Source organism: Paroedura picta, chromosome 5 (assembly GCF_049243985.1).
Source record: "Paroedura picta isolate Pp20150507F chromosome 5, Ppicta_v3.0, whole genome shotgun sequence".
Lineage (NCBI taxonomy): Eukaryota > Metazoa > Chordata > Lepidosauria > Squamata > Gekkonidae > Paroedura > Paroedura picta.
This window is the reverse complement of record NC_135373.1, coordinates 99,369,453-99,389,197: the sequence shown is the minus strand read 5'-3', so window position 1 is coordinate 99,389,197 and position 19,745 is coordinate 99,369,453. Positions and strand designations below refer to the sequence as shown.

Genomic DNA, 19,745 nt, shown 5'->3' with positions numbered 1-19,745 from the left:
GAGAGGTCTCATCAGTGTTTGGCTGTGAGGCTACTTGAGGAGGAGGAAGATAGGAAAGATAAGAATAAGAGTAAAAAGTAGTAAATGCTGTTAGAGCTCCAAAAAGCCTAACCTCCCTGTTTGCGAGGCAGAAAAGAACTGGGGCGAGAAGTCACGCCCTCTACTGGATCAGGAAGGGGAAAAAGCAAACCTGCCTCCCTGTGGAGAGGGGTGAAAAACACCCAAAGATGTCTTAAGCCTCTGTGGGAGATTACTGGGTCATATATTTGAATTTGTCCCACATCTTCTGTGTTGAAGACTAATGCAAATAATTGCTATAACTTTTCTACAATTTTCTGGGCTATCTTTCTAAACTCCTGTAATAGTCTTATTATCAAGCAATCCTAATACTTACCTGGTTGCCTTATTTTCTTCTTTTGCATTTGAAGAAATTTCTGTTCTGTTTTACATCTTTAGTGCACCAGATTTCTTCTTGGGTTGTTTTACTGGCTGAATTAAGTGAGATCTATGGGTATTTTGTATTGGCATCCAGTATCTCCTTTGAATATTAAGACAGATGTCTTTGAAGGTGATACAGATATTCAGTTCTTTGTTTCAAGTTCCCCTTACCTAATATATCTACCTCTTTGTGATAAAGGACAGGAAATAGTTTGATCGTTATGATTTGATAATTCAGTGCCTGTGATAACCTGACATGACAATACATTCTAAACAAGATAACCCACAAAAAAGTAAAAAGGTCTATCCATTGACACCTATGAGAGAAATTTCAGCATAAACCGAGACTTTGCAGAAGCTCCCTGCCTGAATGCTATTTTGCTTACCATAGGCAAGCAAATGAATACCTGTTTACAAAAGCAAGTTAACTTTAATCACTCTCTTTCTTGCTGTTCTTTTATCAGACTTTAATTTCTCCCTTTCTTTTTGTCTTCTGCATTGATTATATTTATGGTAGGAGCTAGGGAGGAGCTCCTCCATGACACCCTACGGGCATGGTTGTATTCACTTTCCTTTTATTTCTGTCTTGACTGTGCATTGTGATAGAATACCAACCTACTTCCCACTATACAAAACTGCCAAAGATTATCAGAAGTTCTGTTACCTATACGGATTGATGTTGGGGGTTCACCAAGGTGGTTATCTACATTCACAGCCTTCTCTTTTCCAGACATCTTTCCTGAAAGATAACTAGGAACTCCATGGATTAAATAACCATTGGAACCTGGATGGTGCTAATAGCCATCTTTAATTGGTACTAGTGTAAAATTGAGTGTTTTTCTTGATATATTTCTTTCTTATATTTATATATACTGCCCTTACCTCGCATCTCAGGGCAGTTTACAGAGAACATGGAAGTCATAAGACTGATACAATATGGTTCAGTGATAGCATCAGATAACAGCAACAGCAATAATAGTAATAAAAATAATATCCAGTAATAATGATAACATCACTAAGAATTTGAATGTTAACATGATAACTGTAACCCCATAGGTTAGTCAACTCAGGATTGCCCTTTAATGTGCTTAATGGGCATATCTGTATGGGAGAAGGGGTTCTGGGGGCCTGATACATGTTGTTGATTCAGTTGATTTCAAAAATATGGGAAAGTGCCCTATGATAAACTTTTTGCACCTTTTTGAACTCACCTGATAGGGTGTGTGGCCTTTTTCTTTTTAATTCTAACGTACTTTAATGGTAAACAATGGTTTATTATTAAAATGGGAAAATCACAGATCATGTTGGAAAGACAATACATTAAAAGAAAAATCATCCATATCATTTGGTCTGTAGTTATAATTTAGATAATTGTTTCAACAACTTAGAACTCTTTTCCTTTTTCGTTTTAGTGCCCGAAGCGACAAAACCAAGTTTAAGCCAACCATTGACTGCCAGCCCAATTGGCAGTTCTCCATCGCCACCAGTCAACGGTGGCAACAATGCCAAAAGGGTGGCAGTGCCGAACGGTCAACCGCCAAGCGCCGCCCGCTACATGCCTCGGGAGGTGCCGCCGCGATTCCGTTGCCAGCAGGACCACAAAGTGTTACTGAAACGTGGGCAGCCCCCTCCGCCATCCTGTATGCTCCTTGGGAGTGGAGTAGGGCCACCTTCTTCTCCAGCACCTGGAGCAAATCCAAACAACGCACAACCAGTGACGGGAGTGCTGCTGCCGTGTGACAGTGGGACTGCAACCGGTATGAAAGCTTTAATTGGAGAGAACAAGCAAATCAAAACATGAGAAAATATCAGTATCATTTCTTTTTTTTAAAGTTTGCTTCAGTATTCTAATTATGGCTGGCAAAATAATGTGTATAGGCTATTCTTTTGATTACTCCTTTGCCTTGCAAACTGAATATTGGATGATGAGTGGTAGAGTAGGACAACCATTAAATACTTTATCTAAAAAGTTGTACTAGCTGAATGGTAAGCATGTGTCACTATGCAGTTTGATTGAATTGAACCTAGATCAAGGAGTTCCAAAATACTAATGGAGCTTAAATTACCATTGCCACTCCTGCTGTTTTGCTTATGGGGTTACTTGATTGTTAGATTGAGGTTCTAAATTAGAATTCATAAGTTAAATTATTTTTCTATTAATCTGTATTGGCTATGTGAAATTATTGAAAATTCCATCACTTTGGTTGGAACAGAGAAAGGACATGAAGGGACTATACATTTCTTTCCTTCTGCAAGAGTCTTGTCAAAAACAGTTTTCTGATAGAGCCAGTGGCAGCTTTCAAGTTCTATGGGACAAAATAAAAAGATACACTCAGGGATGCCATCAAGATAAGTCCACATCTACAGCTGCTGACTCTAGTTTCTGCGGTAGGGGATACATCCCCTTCCGTTTTAATGGATAAGAATGTAAGTAGTCAAATCCTGTCCCTCTTCCATACACTAATGACTCCAGAATAAAGTACGGTGCAGGTTTTTGTCTTCTAAGTCAGTTGAAGCCTTTTCAGTGTTTTTCAATAGAACCATAGTTCAAAATCGGTTTACTAACCTCTGTTAATCTTAAGTATGGCTTTGAGTGCTGCATGAATGCACAGATAGCCACGCATTGTGACTGAGCTTGTTAGCTAACTATTACTTTCTAGTTAACTATGAAATCCAATCCCAATACCACATGGCCTACAGCAATAAGAATTCTTAGACTGGTTGGACTTTATACTGTGTAAGTTTAGACACTGGTATATCCAGATTAAAGTAGCATGATCTGTAGTTGACTAGGGATGTGCATAAACTGGGAAAATGTCCCAAACCCTATTGCACTGCCAAACCCGTATGAGATGTGGGGGAGGGGTAGCCCCCAATGTCTTAGAAACCCCAGAATCACGGGGCATCTCCAGCTGACTCTCCTCTAATTGTCCACCAAGAAGATTGCCCCCCTCTTCATTGAGCCGATTGGGCTACTATTGGTAGATTAAAGAATACAGATCAGCCCCTCTGCCCAGCCCGGGGCCTTTTAGTGGATAGGATTTGGTTGTTTTCCGCCGCAGAGCACTGGATGGTCTATATTTTCGACTGTATGGCTGATTGGCTGGGTTTAGATTGTTTTAAATTTTTAATGGGATTTTATTGGGGTTTTATGCGTATTATTAGCGGCTACAAGCTTCCGCAGGAGTGGTGGGATATAATAATGGTAGTAATAATAATAATAATAATAATAATAATAATAATAATAATAATAATAATAATAATAATAATAATAGGGGTCAGAATTATGGACACCCGAACAAGTTACCCCTAGGAAAAAGGTTGGGGAGGTGTCAGGCTGCATGTCTATGGCCCACCCTCCCACCACAGTCAAGATAATTACTGGACTTGACCAATCCTCTTGCCCTGACTGGGGCCTGGGATGCACCCGTATTATTGCAGGTGGATGCATCTCCTTGTGCCCACCCTTTAATTGCAGTAAAGGTGACTGCAAGCAGAATCACCTCTAGCCAGGAGCCACCTACACACTTGGGGATGGCTGCTTCCTTGGGTCTACCTACCCTCTGTGGATAGACAATGTTATTACCAGGCAGGACCAACCCTCCAGCCCTGCTTGGGAGCTACCTGCACAGTTTTGGGTGGCTGCATTGCCCTGGGCCCTCCTGGCTTGCACAGACATTTAGTTCGCACATCCTAACTTTTTTTTCTTTTTTTTTTTACACCCAGCTGCATCTGGTCATCTTACAGAAAATACATCACAATTGTAATATCAGGGCTCTCTCAACCTCACCTATCTCACAGGGTGTCTGTTGTGGGGAGCCGTTTTGAGACCCTTTCAGGTAGAGAAAAACAGCATCTAAGAACCAACTCTTCTTCTTGCCAACAGGATGACCTTAGTTGGGCAAGTGATGCGCCCCAACACTGACTAAGCAAAACAAAGCTAGGAATAGTTCTGGAATGCAGCCCAACCCTACCCCCCTCCCAAACAGCCCAGAAGTGTTTGGCCATGTCCTGTAATGACCTTGCCAGTAAATGGACTGAAAGCCATGGAGTCCCCCTGCTATATTGATAGTCCTTGCTGGCCACTGCAGACTAGGACATCACAACATCCCACACCAGAGGTTGCTGTGGCTCAAGCCATCATAACAAGTTGCCACATGCATCAAGTTTTCTTCACTGCTGTCTTGATAGTCTTGGCCTGGTAAGTGCCCTGCCTGTGAAAGGTGAAGATTGCTAGGAGGCCCTCATTACACAAGGGAAGGTAGCTGAGACTTGGGGCCCCAAGGGAGCAAAGGGAGAATGAGGGAAAGAAGAGCAAACAGGAAGAAGTTCCTGACACTGTTTCTCAGTGGAAGAGGCTTCCTCGGGAGGTGGTGGGTTCTCCATCTTTGGAGATTTTTAAACAGAGGCTCAATAGCCATCTGACAGGCTGATTCTGTGAAGGTTCAAGGAGGTGATGGGTTACAGTGGATGAATGATAGGGTTGTGAGTGTCCTGCATAGTGCAGGGGGATGATCCATGAGTTCCCTTCCAACTCTGTGATTCTATGAAAAGTTACCCAAGCTTCAGTACAAGTCATGTGGTCATGGCAATCACAGTGATGACAGTTGGTGCTCTAGTGTAGTGCTGCTGCAACAACCAATGACAAAGGCCCAAGGACAGGAAGAAAAAGGGGCATAGATCCTGAGCCCTGCAAACATTTGCCCTTTGAGCAATGTGGATAAAAGAGGATGGATATGAGAGGACCGTGTGGCCTGGGCAGGGAAAGCATATATGACATATATAACATATATGATGACAACCATAATCAAACAACTCATTATATGCTTGTCTGCATATAAGAATAACTTGTTTAAATTGTTAGTGAAGAATTCTCATGTGATGAATTATCTCATTTATATGTGTAAATTAGTTTTTTTCTAAGTTTTAGTCTCTTTAGGGATTGTACTAATAGATGCTTCCAAGACAACAGTGTTTGACTTGAGAGGGAGCCAGGTGATGGTAGAAAAATCTATACAAATTTAGCTGCCAGGTAGCTACATTTGATGTTTTTGCTACATGAATAAAAATAGATGCTGAGCGACAAGAATTTTGTGCTCCGCAGAAAGTCAGGTCTTGGACAAGACCTCTCTCAAACATCCACTTTTTAGAAATTATAAGTTTTACTGTCTTAACTCAGGTGATAACCCATCTGACAGGTAAGAATGGTGCTTTAGTTGTATGAAAAAAATGTAGTTTTCAGTATGAGCAGTATGGGGATGAATGAATGCCCCATGATATTGTAAATTTAAACTTTTACAGATTTAAGGATTGTTTTTAGTTGGAACAAGTGATCTCTAATGGAGTGTCAGATATGTAATTTTAATAATTGTCCATTTAGAGGTTCTTGTGCAAGATCATTTCAGATCTTGTTGTAGCAGAACAACTAGGTTCAAGTCCAGTAGCACCTTAGAAACCAGCAAGATGTTCAGAGTATAAACCTCCAAGAGTGAAAGCTCAAATCTGTTGAAGAAACTTTTTACTCTTAAAACCTTATATCCTGAAAATCCTGTTGGTCTGTGAGGTTACTACTGGAATTGAATCTAGTTTTTTGATTAAGATATGTAGCTTTAATTCCTAATGGTATTTTTCTACTTTTGAATTGTGGGAACTAAATAGTTCTTTGCCGCCAACTATAATGTTAGCACTATTTTATCTGCTTGTGAATTGATACAAATATAGTTACAAATTAAACTAAATAGTGTTTATTCTAGTGTGCATGTATCTGTGCTAGAGACATGATAATTAATATGATATAAATAAACTTTATTTTTATATCCCATCCAAATCTACAATGTTTTGAGACTTATTTAAATTTTCCTTCTGGGTTTAAGATGCTGTCTGTATGAAACCTTGGACTAGTACTAATGCAGTTCATACCAGACTAGAAAACGTTTTTTTATTATACAGCATTTTTTATATATTACGAAGAAAATAGAAATATAGTAAGAATTAATAAGATTCCCTCCATACAGATACTAATTATTCATCAATAGTAAAACAATGTGTAGCCTTGATAATTATAAGAAACCTGTTGGATCAGACTAAGAATTCTAGTCTTTTTTCCACCAACAAGAAATCTTGTTTCCACCATGTCACTGGGAAGTTTGCAACAGCTGCAAGCAACAGTCCTTTTCAGTTTTGTTTCTCCTGGAATGTGTTCACAGGCTTATGAACTAGCCATTGATGTTCCATTTCATATTCATTCTGTAGAAGTAGCCATTACTCTTCCATGAATTTGTCTAATCCATTTGAAAAAGCATTTTAAAGCTAGTGTATTCCATTTATAATATAAATGACATCTTAGAAATAAACATTCAGATGCTGAATAGAAACAATAGCCTGTTCTGTTGGAGATCATTTGTGTTCTTATGAGTAATTGTGATCATGTTTTGTTTTTAGATTCAACAACTGGAGGTGCTGCTGCTTCAAATTATGCAAATTCCACTTGGGGTCCTGGAGCCTCCTCCAACAGCACCAATGCCAACCCAACTCATGTCTGGGACAAGGTGATTGTAGACGGGTCTGACATGGAAGAGTGGCCTTGTATTGCCAGCAAAGATACTGAGTCTTCTTCCGAAAACACCACAGACAACAACAGTGCCTCGAACCCTGGTTTGGAGAAGAGCACTCTGCCAGGAAGCACCACTAGCAACAAAGGAAAAGGAAACCAGTGCCAGTCTGTAAGCTCTGGTAACGAATGTAATCTTGGGGCCTGGAAATCTGACCCTAAGGCTAAATCTGTTCAATCTTCCAATCCTGCAGCAGACAGTAACAATGGTCTAGCAAGCTGGAGGAACTTAAGTGGGCAGGACAGAATTGGCCCCAGCTCTGGCTTCAGCAACTTTAACCCAAATAGTAACCCATCAGCTTGGCCAGCACTGATTCAAGAGGGAAATTCAAGGAAAGGGATTTCAGAATCTGATAATGGTAGCTCCAATGCACAGATTAGTACAACAGGTCAGACTTCTAGGGAACAGCAGTCAAAGATGGAAAATGCGGGTGTTAACTTTGTCTCTGGCAGAGAGCAGGCTCAAATTCACAACACTGATGGACCAAAAAATGGAAACACTAACTCTTTGAACTTAAGTTCACCAAACCCAATGGAGAATAAGGGAATGTCCTTTGAAATGGGCTTTGGGAACGCCTCCAGGAGCACTGATGCCCCTTCACAAAGCACTGGAGAGAGAAAGACTGGGAGTGTTGGATCTTGGGGTACAGTAAGGGGGCCTTCTGGACTAGACGGTGCCTCTGGTCAAAGCAATTCTGGAAATCATGGGAACAATGGAAAAGATAGGGAGGACTCATGGAAGGGAGCTTCTGTTCAAAAATCAAATGGATCAAGAAATGATTCTTGGGATAATAGCAACAGGTCTACGGGTGATGGGTCTTGGACCTTTGGCCCTCAACACTCTAGTGAAAGCAAATGGAGTGAAGGGAACAAAATGACATCAGGGGTGTCTCAGGGAGAATGGAAACAGCCGTCTGGGTCTGATGAACTGAAGATTGGAGAATGGAGTGGTCCAAACCAACCAAATTCTAGCACTGGAGCATGGGACAATCAAAAGGGCCACCCCCTTCCTGAAAACCAAGGCAACTCCCAGGCTCCCTGTTGGGGAAGATCTTCCAGCTCTACAGGAAGTGAAGTTGGAGGTCAAAGCACTGGAAGCAACCACAAAGCAGGAAGTAGTGACAGTCACAATTCTGGACGTAGATCATACAGGCCTACACATCCTGATTGCCAGGCTGTCTTGCAAACTTTGCTGAGCAGGACTGATCTGGACCCCCGAGTGCTTTCAAATACTGGCTGGGGTCAAACTCAAATCAAACAGGATACTGTTTGGGATATAGAAGAGATGCCAAGGCCTGAGGGAAAGGCTGATAAAGGAACTGAGGGGTGGGAGAATTCTGCCATACAGACAAAGAACTCAGGGGGCTGGGGAGATGCACCCAGCCAAAGCAATCAAATCAAGTCTGGATGGGGGGAGCTCTCTACTCCAACAGAGTGGAAAGAGCCCAAAAACACTGGAGGATGGAATGATTACAAGAACAGCTGTTCTAATTGGGGAGGTGGAAGACCTGATGAAAAGGCAACAACAACTTGGAATGAGAATTCAAGCAAGGATCCAGGATGGAATGGACGACCACCTAATCAAGGGTGGTCTTCTGGAAAAAATGGCTGGGGAGAGGAAGTTGACCAAACAAAAAATAGTAATTGGGAAAGTTCAGGAAACAAGTCAATGTCGGGTTGGGGCGAAGCTAGTCAAAATGAGATTGGAACTTGGGGTAATGGTGCAAATGTAAATTGTTCTTCAAAAGGCGGGTGGGATAATAATAATAAAAGAACTCCAGCGTGGAATGATACTGGTAGACAACCTAATTCCTGGAATAATCCGCAACAACAGCACCATCAACAGTCAGAGGCACCTAGCTCCTGGGGTCCACCTCCACAGCCCCCAGGTAATGGGAGGACACCAAATCCTAACTGGAATAGTGGGCCACAGCCAACTGCCTCAAAGGACGAGGAACCAAGTGGCTGGGAAGAACCATCCCCCCAATCAATTAGTCGGAAAATGGATATTGACGATGGCACTTCAGCATGGGGCGACCCTAACAGTTACAACTACAAGAATGTGAACCTGTGGGACAAGAACTCACAAGGTGGACAACCTCCACGAGAACAGAACCTCCCTACTCCAAGGACTAGTAAATCTGCAACCTCAGGTATTCTATTTTATTTTGCTTTTTATTGTATTGCAAACTATGACTAGTAAAGTAAAGGTAAAAGATATCCCCTGTGCAAGCACCGAGTCATGTCTGACCTTTGGGGTGACGCCCTCTAGCGTTTTCTTTGCAAACTCAATACAGGGTGCTTTGCCATTCCGTTCCCCAGTCATTACCGTTTTACCCCCCAGCAAGCTGGGTACTCATTTTACCGACCTAGGAAGGATGGAAGCCTGAGTCAACCTTGAGCTGGCTGCTGGGATTGAACTCCCAGCCTCATGGTCAGGGCTTCAGACAGCATGTTGGCTGCCTTACCACCCTGCTCCACAAGAGGCTCTTCGTAAAGTATTACCCAGAATTCTAAATATAGTAACGAGACACTTCGAAATCTGTAGGTAGTTCTGCATCATTTAAACATATCATGAAAACCAGCAGTTCTATAGAGCCAATGTTTTGTGCGCATGTGCTCTATGTGAGTTTAAGAACTGAATAATTGCACTGCCTATAGTTATAGCTTTTTCGTTGAAATGTTAACTGTATGTATGACTGATGTGGTAGTCAAATGACTGAGGAAGCTCAAGGTGACTTCCTGTGGCATGAATATTGTGGTAGAGAAGGATCTAGTTAAACTATTGCTCCCACCTTCATCTAGATACCAACCCAGAGCTGGTATTATACCAACCAGAGTGATGTAGCAGCTAGAGTGTGGGAATAAAATCTGGGTGACCTACTTTCAAATTGTCACTTTGTCATGGAATCTTGCTTGGTGGCTTTGGACCTGTCACTCGGTCTCAGTCTACACTATCTGAATCCCTTGCTTTATTTGTGTGTGGTGCATAGTTAGTGCAACCCAACCTGTGCAGATGCCCTTTAAAGAGATATTATTGCAAGCTTCCTTCCTACCTTTCCCTTTAGGCATGTTCATTCATAGGAGATTTGTGCATGGAAGTAGGCTTCTGTATATGGATAACCCACTGGATCAGAAAATGTGTATATACTTTGTATGGATGTAGTCCATGTTTAATCCTCTATGTGTAATCCCTAGTTCATGACCAACTTCTCTGACATGATGCCAGGGATAATAATTTTGTCAGTTTGTCTACTCTTGTTAATATCAGATCAGCTTTTGTCCAGTAAATATAAATGAACAAATTATGTTACTGATAACATGTTTTCCTGGTTTTGGCTTTTCTCAGAGGGGAAAGTATGGTTCTGTATATTTTGTCTCTATATTCTGACAAAATTTGGAGTGAACTGCTTGCATAGTTTTGTATGAAGAGTATTGTATAGGAAACTGTTACGTTGGACATGTAATGAGACTCCACCAGTCACTTCTCTTTGGCATTAGAAATATGAGGTAGTACTTAACCTTTTTCCCTTTTAGCTACTTCGCCCCCTGAAAAACCATCCCACTTGTTTTTACTCCCACCAGTATTCCAGACTCATGTTTTCTTTGCATACTGCAGGTAACAGTATATTAAGTACAGTAGCACAGCTGGCTGTTTCACTTTTATAAAGTCATTTTTCTGATCTTGTTCAGCTATACCTAACAAGAAACATCCACCTAATATGTTCTAATCCTTCAGTATTTTGAACTGTTAATTATTAACTGAAAAATATGTATTGAGTGTAAGATTATAATCAGTGAGATTCAAATGAGTAGCCGTGTTGGTCTGAAGTAGCACAATAAAATCAGAGTCCAGTAGCACCTTTAAGACCAACAAAGATTTATTCGTGAGCTTTCGAGTGAGCTTTCGAGTGCAAGCACACTCTTCGTCAGACTAAGAACTGACCATCATAACAGTAGGAATATATAATCAGTAGTATTTTATCACACTTATTTGAGAGTTGCTTCTTAGTGCTAAGAATCAAGCAGTGTCAAAAGAAATACTAAAGTATGAAATAGCAGGTTAGCTGTATAGGAAGAAGGTAAGAATTCCCCCTCTTCCAGTAATGCTATACTAAGTATTAGAAATCATCAATTTTACTACATGAATTGTGCATAATGAAAACTCTTTCTGTGTGAAGTCTGGAACAAAAGCACACCTCCTGCTCCAGATAATGGTACAGCTGCTTGGGGTGAACCGAATGAAACCAGTCCTGGATGGGGTGAAGTAGATGATGCAGGGGCTTCTACCAGTTGGGGAAATGGACCCTCCGCTGCACCAAATGCCATAAAACCTAGTGAGTACTTGTCAGGTTCCATTTCTGTAACAATCCCATGTAGCTTTGGATAAAATCTATATATTTTGTGATTTCACATTCTTAGGACTAATATGCTAAAAGCAGTATGGGAGCTTTTGATTTCTACAGAAGTCTGTCTTCCTTGCTGGGTTAGTTAATTTTTTAAGAGTAAAACATGATTTTCACTTGAAGGGGGGAGGACACATTGATGATTGGGTATTCACCTATGCACAGTTCCTGGAAGCAGGAAGTAAGTTCTTACTTCAGTCTGTAGTGGGGACAGAACCAACCTCAGTTCTGTTTTCCTGTCCCCTCCTGAGAGCAGGCAAGGAAGGAACCTCCTGTTTCTTCATTGAGCTCTTTGGTTATTTCTTTCTTTATATGCCTTTACTTATTAGATCTGTGGACTCCTCTTCTCTGGCCTACAAATCAAACAAAACACACACACCCAAACATCCTGCTTCTTTTCTATTTTCAGCAGCCTACTTACCTGTTCTGTCAGACACTGCATCATCCTCTATGGGAGAAACAGGTAGCCATCCCCTGGCAGTGAAACAAAAGGCCTGTACAAGCCCAATCCTTTCCCTACTTTTCAGCAAAAATAATACATGTGCAATCCACAAACTCTGAAAGTGACATTGGCAGTCATTTGAACTTTGGCAGCCTTCAAGTTACCTGGAAGTGATGTCAGCTGGCCATACCTCCCCGGAAGTTAAAGGAACCTCAGCCAGCAGAGATTTAAATGGCCGAGATCCCTCCCCTTCCTACCCTTTCCAGGCCCATTATTGGCCACTTTGAGAGAGGGTGAGTCAACCTACCCAGATAAGGGTAGAATTAATTTTTTAATTTTTTTTTCAAACCCTTTCTTTTTTCTTTGCTCAGAGCCAGAAATGACAGTCACCAGGTGGTGCCATTTTGAAAATCCCCTATGCCATAGTACCATTGAACGACTGCCCTGTACAAGAGGCTTTTTAGCTACAAAACCTCTCGGGAGCAGGCCTACACATGTGCAATCCTCATGTGTTTTTGCACAGAAGATACTCAGCAAACAGTTACAGTTAAGCAACCTTGCAGCAGCCTTGGATCGAATGGTTTTAAAAAGGGCTCTTCTTTCTCATGCTTTCACTATGGACACTGCACGTATTCTTACAAAGCTTGACTCAAGCACCTTTAAGTATCTGAAGTTTGTTTGTTTGTTTTTATTTTTTCTTACAATATCCCTTATTCTCAAGATGCTTTTTCTAGTAGCCATAATTTTGGCCAGAAGAGCAGAAATTCGGAGCACCATTTATAATGGAAAAATTCTTTGTTACCACAAGAACACAGTGATTTTGCATATTGATCCCACCTTTATGCTAAAAGTGAATTTGGCTTTCTGTCATTCATACTGTCTTTTTTGTCGCAAACCTGTGTATCTACGTCAGGTACACCTCTCCTTTCAGAAAGCCAGATAGTCTGTGGCTTACCTTTCCGCAGTGAAGGGGAAAATGTTTTTAAAACCCTAAGCTCGTGAGTTACGGAATGTATATCTCTAGCATTGTCTTCTCAAGGTCTACAGAGTCCGCAGCTCAGTCAGAAGTGCAGCATCCTCTGTGGCTTTCAACATTAGTGCTTCAATCTCCAGCACCTGCGAAGCTGTTACCTGGACTTCAGCATGCATGTTCATCTGACATGATAAATAGGTCCTGATGCCTCTGCTGATACAAGAATCCAGAATCCCAAAATATTACAGCAATATAAATGTGCAGCCTAATGCTATGCATATTTTAAAATATTCACAAGTAGAGAAATGCATGTATTTATTACAAAGATAGTTAAAAACACTATAAGGCCTCAGTAATAGCCTCACATAGAATACAAAATCAGTACATAAAATATGAAATGACGACCAAATGACTTAGACCAATGCATTTAGATGCATTAGCCTTGTCAGGCATACATGCATAGATTACAGAATAGTTCCAGACATAATAAGTATGATCAAAATAGAAAAAAATCCAGTAATAGTTGTAAAGGGAGAAGGGGGGGAGAAGAAGGGAGAATTGTCAGTGTTTGATTCAGCACAAAATGATTTTTAAATATATATATGGTATAAAAGAGAAATTGTTTTAAAGTTTGTTTTGAATTTGTTTTAAATAACTTACTAATCTTGTAAACTGTGACTCAGTGCTAGGTTGCAATTGCAGAGGCCTCTTTATAGATGTAGACCCTGGTTCAGTTGTTGTTAGGTGCGAAGTCGTGTCCGACCCATCGCGACCCCATGTACAATGATCCTCCAGGCCTTCCTGTCCTCTGCCATTCCCCGGAGTCTATTTAAGCTTGCACTGACTGCTTCAGTCACTCCATCCAGCCACCTCATTCTCTGTCGTCCCCTTCTTCTTTTGCCCTCAATAGCTCCCAGCATTAGGCTCTTCTCCAGGGAGTCCTTCCTTCTCATGAGGTGGCCAAAGTATTTGAGTTTCATCTTCAGGATCTGGCCTTCTAAGGAGCAGTCAGGGCTGATCTCCTTTAGGACTGACCGGTTTGTTCGCCTCGCAGTCCAAGGGACTCGCAAGAGTCTTCTCCAGCACCAGAGTTCAAAAGCTTCAATTCTTTGACGCTCGGCCTTCCTTATGGTCCAACTTTCACAGCCATACATTGCAACTGGGAAGACCATTGCCTTGACTAAACGCACTTTTGTTCGCAGGCTTCAGTAGTAATTAGATGATGACTTCTCTCTGCACCTAAACAATAGTTTAAATACTAAATTTAGAAAAACCCTGGAAAAAATGACGAAGTATGTGTTTACTTTCCTTGCAAGATCCTGATCAATAAATTATGTTATAGTGTGGTGCCAATAGCATGTAATGTATGCAGAAAAAGTAGTGCTAGGTATATGAACCGTTATATACATGGGACAAAAGTGTGATGCAATTAATCCCCCCCAATTATATAATTATTTCCTTCCTACCTAGTTATTATTGTTGTTAGGTGTGAAGTCATGTCCGACCCATCGCGACCTCATGGACAATGATCCTCCAGGCCTTCCTGTCCTCTACCATTCCCCCGGAGTCCATTTAAGTTTGCACCTACTGCTTCAGTTACTCCATCCAGCCACCTCATTCTCTGTCGTCCCCTTCTTCTTTTGCCCTCGATCACTCCCAGCATTAGGCTCTTCTCCAGGGAGTCCTTCCTTCTCATGAGGTGGCCAAAGTATTTGAGTTTCATCTTCAGGATCTGGCCTTCTAAGGAGCAGTCAGGGCTGATCTCCTCTAGGACTGATCGGTTTGTTCGCCTTGCAGTCCAAGGGACTTGCAAGAGTCTTCTCCAGCACCAGAGTTCAAAAGCCTCAATTCTTTGACGCTCAGCCTTCCTTATGGTCCAACTTTCGCAGCCATACATTGCAACTGGGAATACCATAGCCTTGACTAAACGCACTTTTGTTGGCAGGGTGATGTCTCTGCTTTTTAGGATGCTGTCTAGATTTGCCATAGTTTTCCTCCCGAGGAGCAAGCGCCTTTTAATTTCTTTGCTGCAGTCCCCATCTGCAGTGATCTTGGAGCCAAGGAAAATAAAATCTGTCACTATCTCCATTTCTTCCCCATCTATTTGCCAGGAATTGAGAGGGCCGGATGCCATGATCTTTGTTTTCTTGATGTTGTCCCTACCTAGACAGTATTTTAAAAACAATCTACACATCGCATAGGACGCATTGCCGTAACCCTTTTCGGGTTCTTGATTCAGTTTTTGGGGTTAAGATTTTTTTCTTCTTTTTTCTTTTGGTGGCCTCAGCTGATAACAACATTTGGGCAAAGGGTTCTTCAGCAAGTGGTTTGATTCCTCTGCCTTTCTGACTGGTGGGCATTCTTCATCCCTCCCTGATCGTGGGTATACTGCTTGGTAGTATCCCAGTCATCCAAGTGTCTTCGTTGCTTCAAGTGAAAATGGAACATTAGACTTACTATGAATGTTTCTTTTACTTTAAGAAGAGTGGGACACTGGACCCACCCTGGAGTCTTTTTTGTGGGTGAGGGGGTCACTTGATAAAATTCAGAACTCTTTGAGGGATAAATTAATGCTTGTCCAGCTTTTTTTAATTGGCTGCTGTTCATGACTAAATGTTTTGTTCCAGTTTATGCTTGTCTTTGTTGCCTGAGACCAGTTTTGGTGTAGTGTGGTCTATTTGTGAATACCTTCTCTTACAGAGTTGCGTACTCTGAGCTAGCTATGGAAGAGGTCACACTGAGGATTGTGAACACTTCCCCATCCCCCCAGTGCTGTCATAAGGAATACCAGGAAGATCATTTTTAAATGATAGAAATACAGCCTTATTCACCACGTAGATCAGTAAAGTTGCAATAGGACTCTTAACTCTCTGGAGTAATAATTTGGAAGTTTTAAGACATATCTTGATTAACAAAGTTCAGTAAATTATATTATTTAACATAACTAATAAGATACAGTTTTAAGCATAGGAATAAAAAACAAAATAACGTTTCTAAGCTTAATACTTCCCTTAAATGGCAGACTCGTTCGATTACTAAAATTCCATAGCAAGGAGCAGTCATTTCTGAGGTGTGAAATCCGTTCCTCTCTAGTATCTTGGCAAAAGGCAGAGCATAGAATTCAGCATGAACAGCTTCCTTTCATTCCAGACTGACAACACTTTGTCTAGTTATATTCTTATTAAAAAAAAACTTATCTGAAAACAAGCCACAGAATTCAGCTAAGTGTTACATGAAGGCCAGGGAGACATTCTTTCAGAAAGCTCTCACAAAAGCAAGATCCTCTGTTGCTTCCTTGTCCCAGCATGCCTATAAACAGTATATCATTGCAGAAGTCTCAGAACCAATCCAGTCAAGCCTACACAATTTCCCTCCATTATAGAATTTCCACCAAATCAAAGGCAAGGGCTTAACAGCACTTCATTTTTCATTATGAAACAGCAAACTTCCTGTGGAATTCCTTTAACATGTTACGAGGGGACACTATTATGCTTGGGTCCTCTCCCACCCAAAACCCCTGGAGGCAGGAAGCAGGTTCTAATCACTGACTGCCCATTTGTTTCCATATAGAATCAGAGAGCTTGTTTTAATCTATGAAATCCTAAATCAGACATATCAAACATATGGCCTGGAGGCTGGAATTAACCTGTTCAGGACTCTTATCTGGCCTGCAAACAACTGGGTTGGAAACCAGTCTGAATGTGGACCAGAAGGGCCTACATTAGGGTATTATACCTTCCCCATATGCAAGGACTCCCAAGGATCTTTCCTCAGATGTTCAGGACTTTCCCAACCCAGAATTGGCAGTGGTAAGAGATGAGAAGAACTGGGTTGGCCACAAGCTCGGCACAGCCACTCCCCTTGGGGCCAGTAGGCTGCCCTTCCCACAAGCTAGGGAACTGGCATCCATTGCTCCCTCTCCCAAGCATGTGTTCTCTCTTGGTTTCTGTGCCTAGGAGGGAATAGAGACTGCATGCCTGCTCTCACCTTAAACTGCCTCCTGTCTTTCCTCCCTCAGTCCTCCACGAGCATGTCTGTTAATGCAGGTGGTGATGTCACTTCCAGTGACATGGGACTTTGGGGGGAGGTGTGGTAGGGAGGCGTGGCCAACTGACATCACTTCCAGGGCTCTTTGAAGTCTGAAAATTATTTAAGGGGTTCCTCCATGGTCAGAAGATTGAAAAGGGCTTAGCTAGAGCATGTTGGGCTTCTGCTTGTGCTTATTGGACTGCTGGAGAGGTGGCTGACTGCTCATGTGTAGAAGGCAGAATCTTTGTGGCCTCACCTCCATGAGCCCGGCCAAGCAGCTTACCACATCAAGGCAGCCTGGGAAATGCTCCTCTGGACGCAGACACCCGTAGAAAGCCACTGACCAACTTACCAAACATACCTCATGTGAACATGTGGACAGAACATCTGACCAGGCTGGGCACATTGTGCGCAGCATCCCAGGCAAGAGAAAAATGCTTTGGGGCACAATACACGCAGAACACTGAAAGTTGGGGGCAAAGGTGGCCCGCCATGTTGGATGAGCTTAACCCTACTGACACAAACGTGCACGGCTCATTTCCTGCCTCCCTGCCTTGGCAGTGCATGGAGGATGAATAAATGAAGCTGAAACACATGCTCCCTGGATTCCCTCCTTGCAAGCACTGCCTTATGTAACAGTCTGAATGGAAGCAAAGGAGGAGGTGGGAGGTACGGCGCATGTCAGGGATGGGAGCAAATATGCAGAAAAGCATGATGGATTTGCACATGGCAGAGGCAGGTGCTGGATGTGTGTTTGTGCACTTGCACAGAAGTAATATTTGGAGTGATTGGATAATGCAATTGAGCTGATAGGAAATAATCTGCAAAAGGCAATTAAAGTAGAATTGGCATCTTTTGAGAGTGGCAGCGCTTGGAAGTTTCCTTGTGGGAAGGCTTTGCAGTTCCCCGTTATTCAGGTTTGTTGCTGAATTTGGGACTCTGACAGGGAGGTGTGGGATTGTGCAAGTGTCTCACACACCTGCCCTCTCCAAAACCTATTGACCATAGCAGTTTCTTTAAGATAGGGCTGGTTGAGTTCTCTTGGTTGATGCCACTTGGCCACCTGTCTTTGGCTGCAGCAACAGAATGTATCATTTCATGCTCCAACTACAGTATTTGCTTGCGTATAAGACTACTTTTTCCCCCTGAAAAACATGCCTCCAAGTGGGGGGGTCGTCCTATACGCCGGGTGCACTTCAGTTGGGATAGTCATAGCTGCCCATAGTACTGTAATGTAATGTAACAAACTCTATATTTTGAGTGGAAATGTTGGGGGGTCATCTTATACGCCGGCAAATGCGGTAATCAGAAGCTTCTGAAAAGTGTTAGCCTTTAAAGAGCTACAAGAGTCTCCGGTTGTTGCACGTTGACTATCAGACAATAGCTGTCTGTGCTGTTCAAAATTTCTTGTGTATATCAATCAAAATTTCTTGTGTATATCCCTCAGTTAGATGCTGAAGGAAGGTGTGGGTCATGGTCAGCAGTAAAATACCTTCAGTACCTGACTGGGCCTGATGTTTCTGTTTGATCTGGCCCTTATAACAAAAGTATATATTTGACTCCTATGCCCTAAATGGCTTGGAACTTGAGTACCTGAAGGGTCACTCCTTTCCATACTGTGCAAATCCTTGTCAAAAGCCGTCCTCTTAAATCCATTGACTTCAGTGAATTTGAAAGGGTGTAACCCTGATTAGGATTGCCCTACTTGTTACTTTTGTAGGACTGGTTAGAAGAGGGGTAAAAATTGTGAAGCATGTTGTAGTTCTTGTTTTATTTTTATATTTATTCATTATTATGTTTATATACTGCCCTCCCTCATACGTAGTGCTTCAGGAATATTATACTTCCTTAGAATAAACTCACAGTTCTCTTTGGGATGGAAGGCCTGGGTGACTTTCAGGTATCTAGAATGATATATTTGGGCATAATCATTGGGAGCATTTTTGCTAGTATTTGTTAATGTGCAATTATAGGAAGCTGAGGCTACAGTCTTTTGCATATTTAATTGGGAATAATTCCTCATGGGTCAGAAGGGGACTTGCTTGCAGGCATCCATACAATCAAGCAACATGTAAACCATGGGTCATGTTGTTGTAAACTGTTTTGTTGATCTAGTTTTCTTTTATTAATACTTGGTTTACTTTCAAAGGTAACAAACCATCTCAAGATGGCTGGGGGGAAAATGATGGGCCAGTACCTGGAACACGTCATTCCAGTTGGGAAGAGGAAGAAGAGGGAGGAGTCTGGAACACAGCAGGCTCTCAGGGAAGCAGTTCCTCCCATAATTCAACAAGTTGGGGACAAGGAGGAAAGAAACCACAAATCAAGGTGAGAAGTTTGAGGCTAGATTATAGAATTTCAAGCAGATCAGTGATCATCAAAAACCACCTCTTACGTGTTCAATGAAGTATTTCAATGTATCTAGCGATCAGGGTTCCCATCAACTCCATCACTCCATTTGCTGTCCATCACACTGGCTCCTCGGTGGTTTACAATGCTGTTCTGTACTCACCAGTGCCAGAGAAGTGAGCAGGCCTGGCACTTGACTGTTTGGTGAATCTTTGCCCCTGTGGTGTTCCTCCCTTCAGCCTGACGATGCATCAGCAATGGGCCAGGAAGCCACAAGGGAGTGATAGCCCCAGCACCAAGGCCAGGTGGAAGAGCCTTGGATCATAAGGCCAGAGGACCTTACAAGAAGGGAAAGGGGAAGTCAGAGCCAATGGTGGGTGGTCTGGGGTGTTTCAAGCTTTGCAACGCCAGGTTCTGCTCTCCCACCAAGTGAAGTCCCAGAGAGAGCCAGGAGGCACAGGAGCAGCTTCATAGGAAACAGAGGATCTGGGTGATTTA

The 19,745-nt window shown here is 42.2% G+C and overlaps 1 protein-coding gene across 17 annotated transcripts in view; it reads left to right on the top strand.

The window, feature by feature from the left end:
• TNRC6B (trinucleotide repeat containing adaptor 6B) overlaps positions 1-19,745 on the top strand; it is a 146,226-nt gene that overhangs the window by 83,839 nt on the left and 42,642 nt on the right. For 15 of the 17 annotated variants that reach the window (XM_077339411.1, XM_077339415.1, XM_077339410.1 and 12 more), the window contains 4 exons: positions 1,851-2,195; positions 6,880-9,201; positions 11,230-11,385; positions 19,048-19,226. In XM_077339411.1, coding sequence (XP_077195526.1) covers positions 1,851-2,195; positions 6,880-9,201; positions 11,230-11,385; positions 19,048-19,226 — 3,002 coding nt within the window. The remainder of the gene's footprint in view (positions 1-1,850; positions 2,196-6,879; positions 9,202-11,229; positions 11,386-19,047; positions 19,227-19,745) is intronic. The other 2 variants (XM_077339424.1, XM_077339414.1) reach the window with 1 other exon arrangement.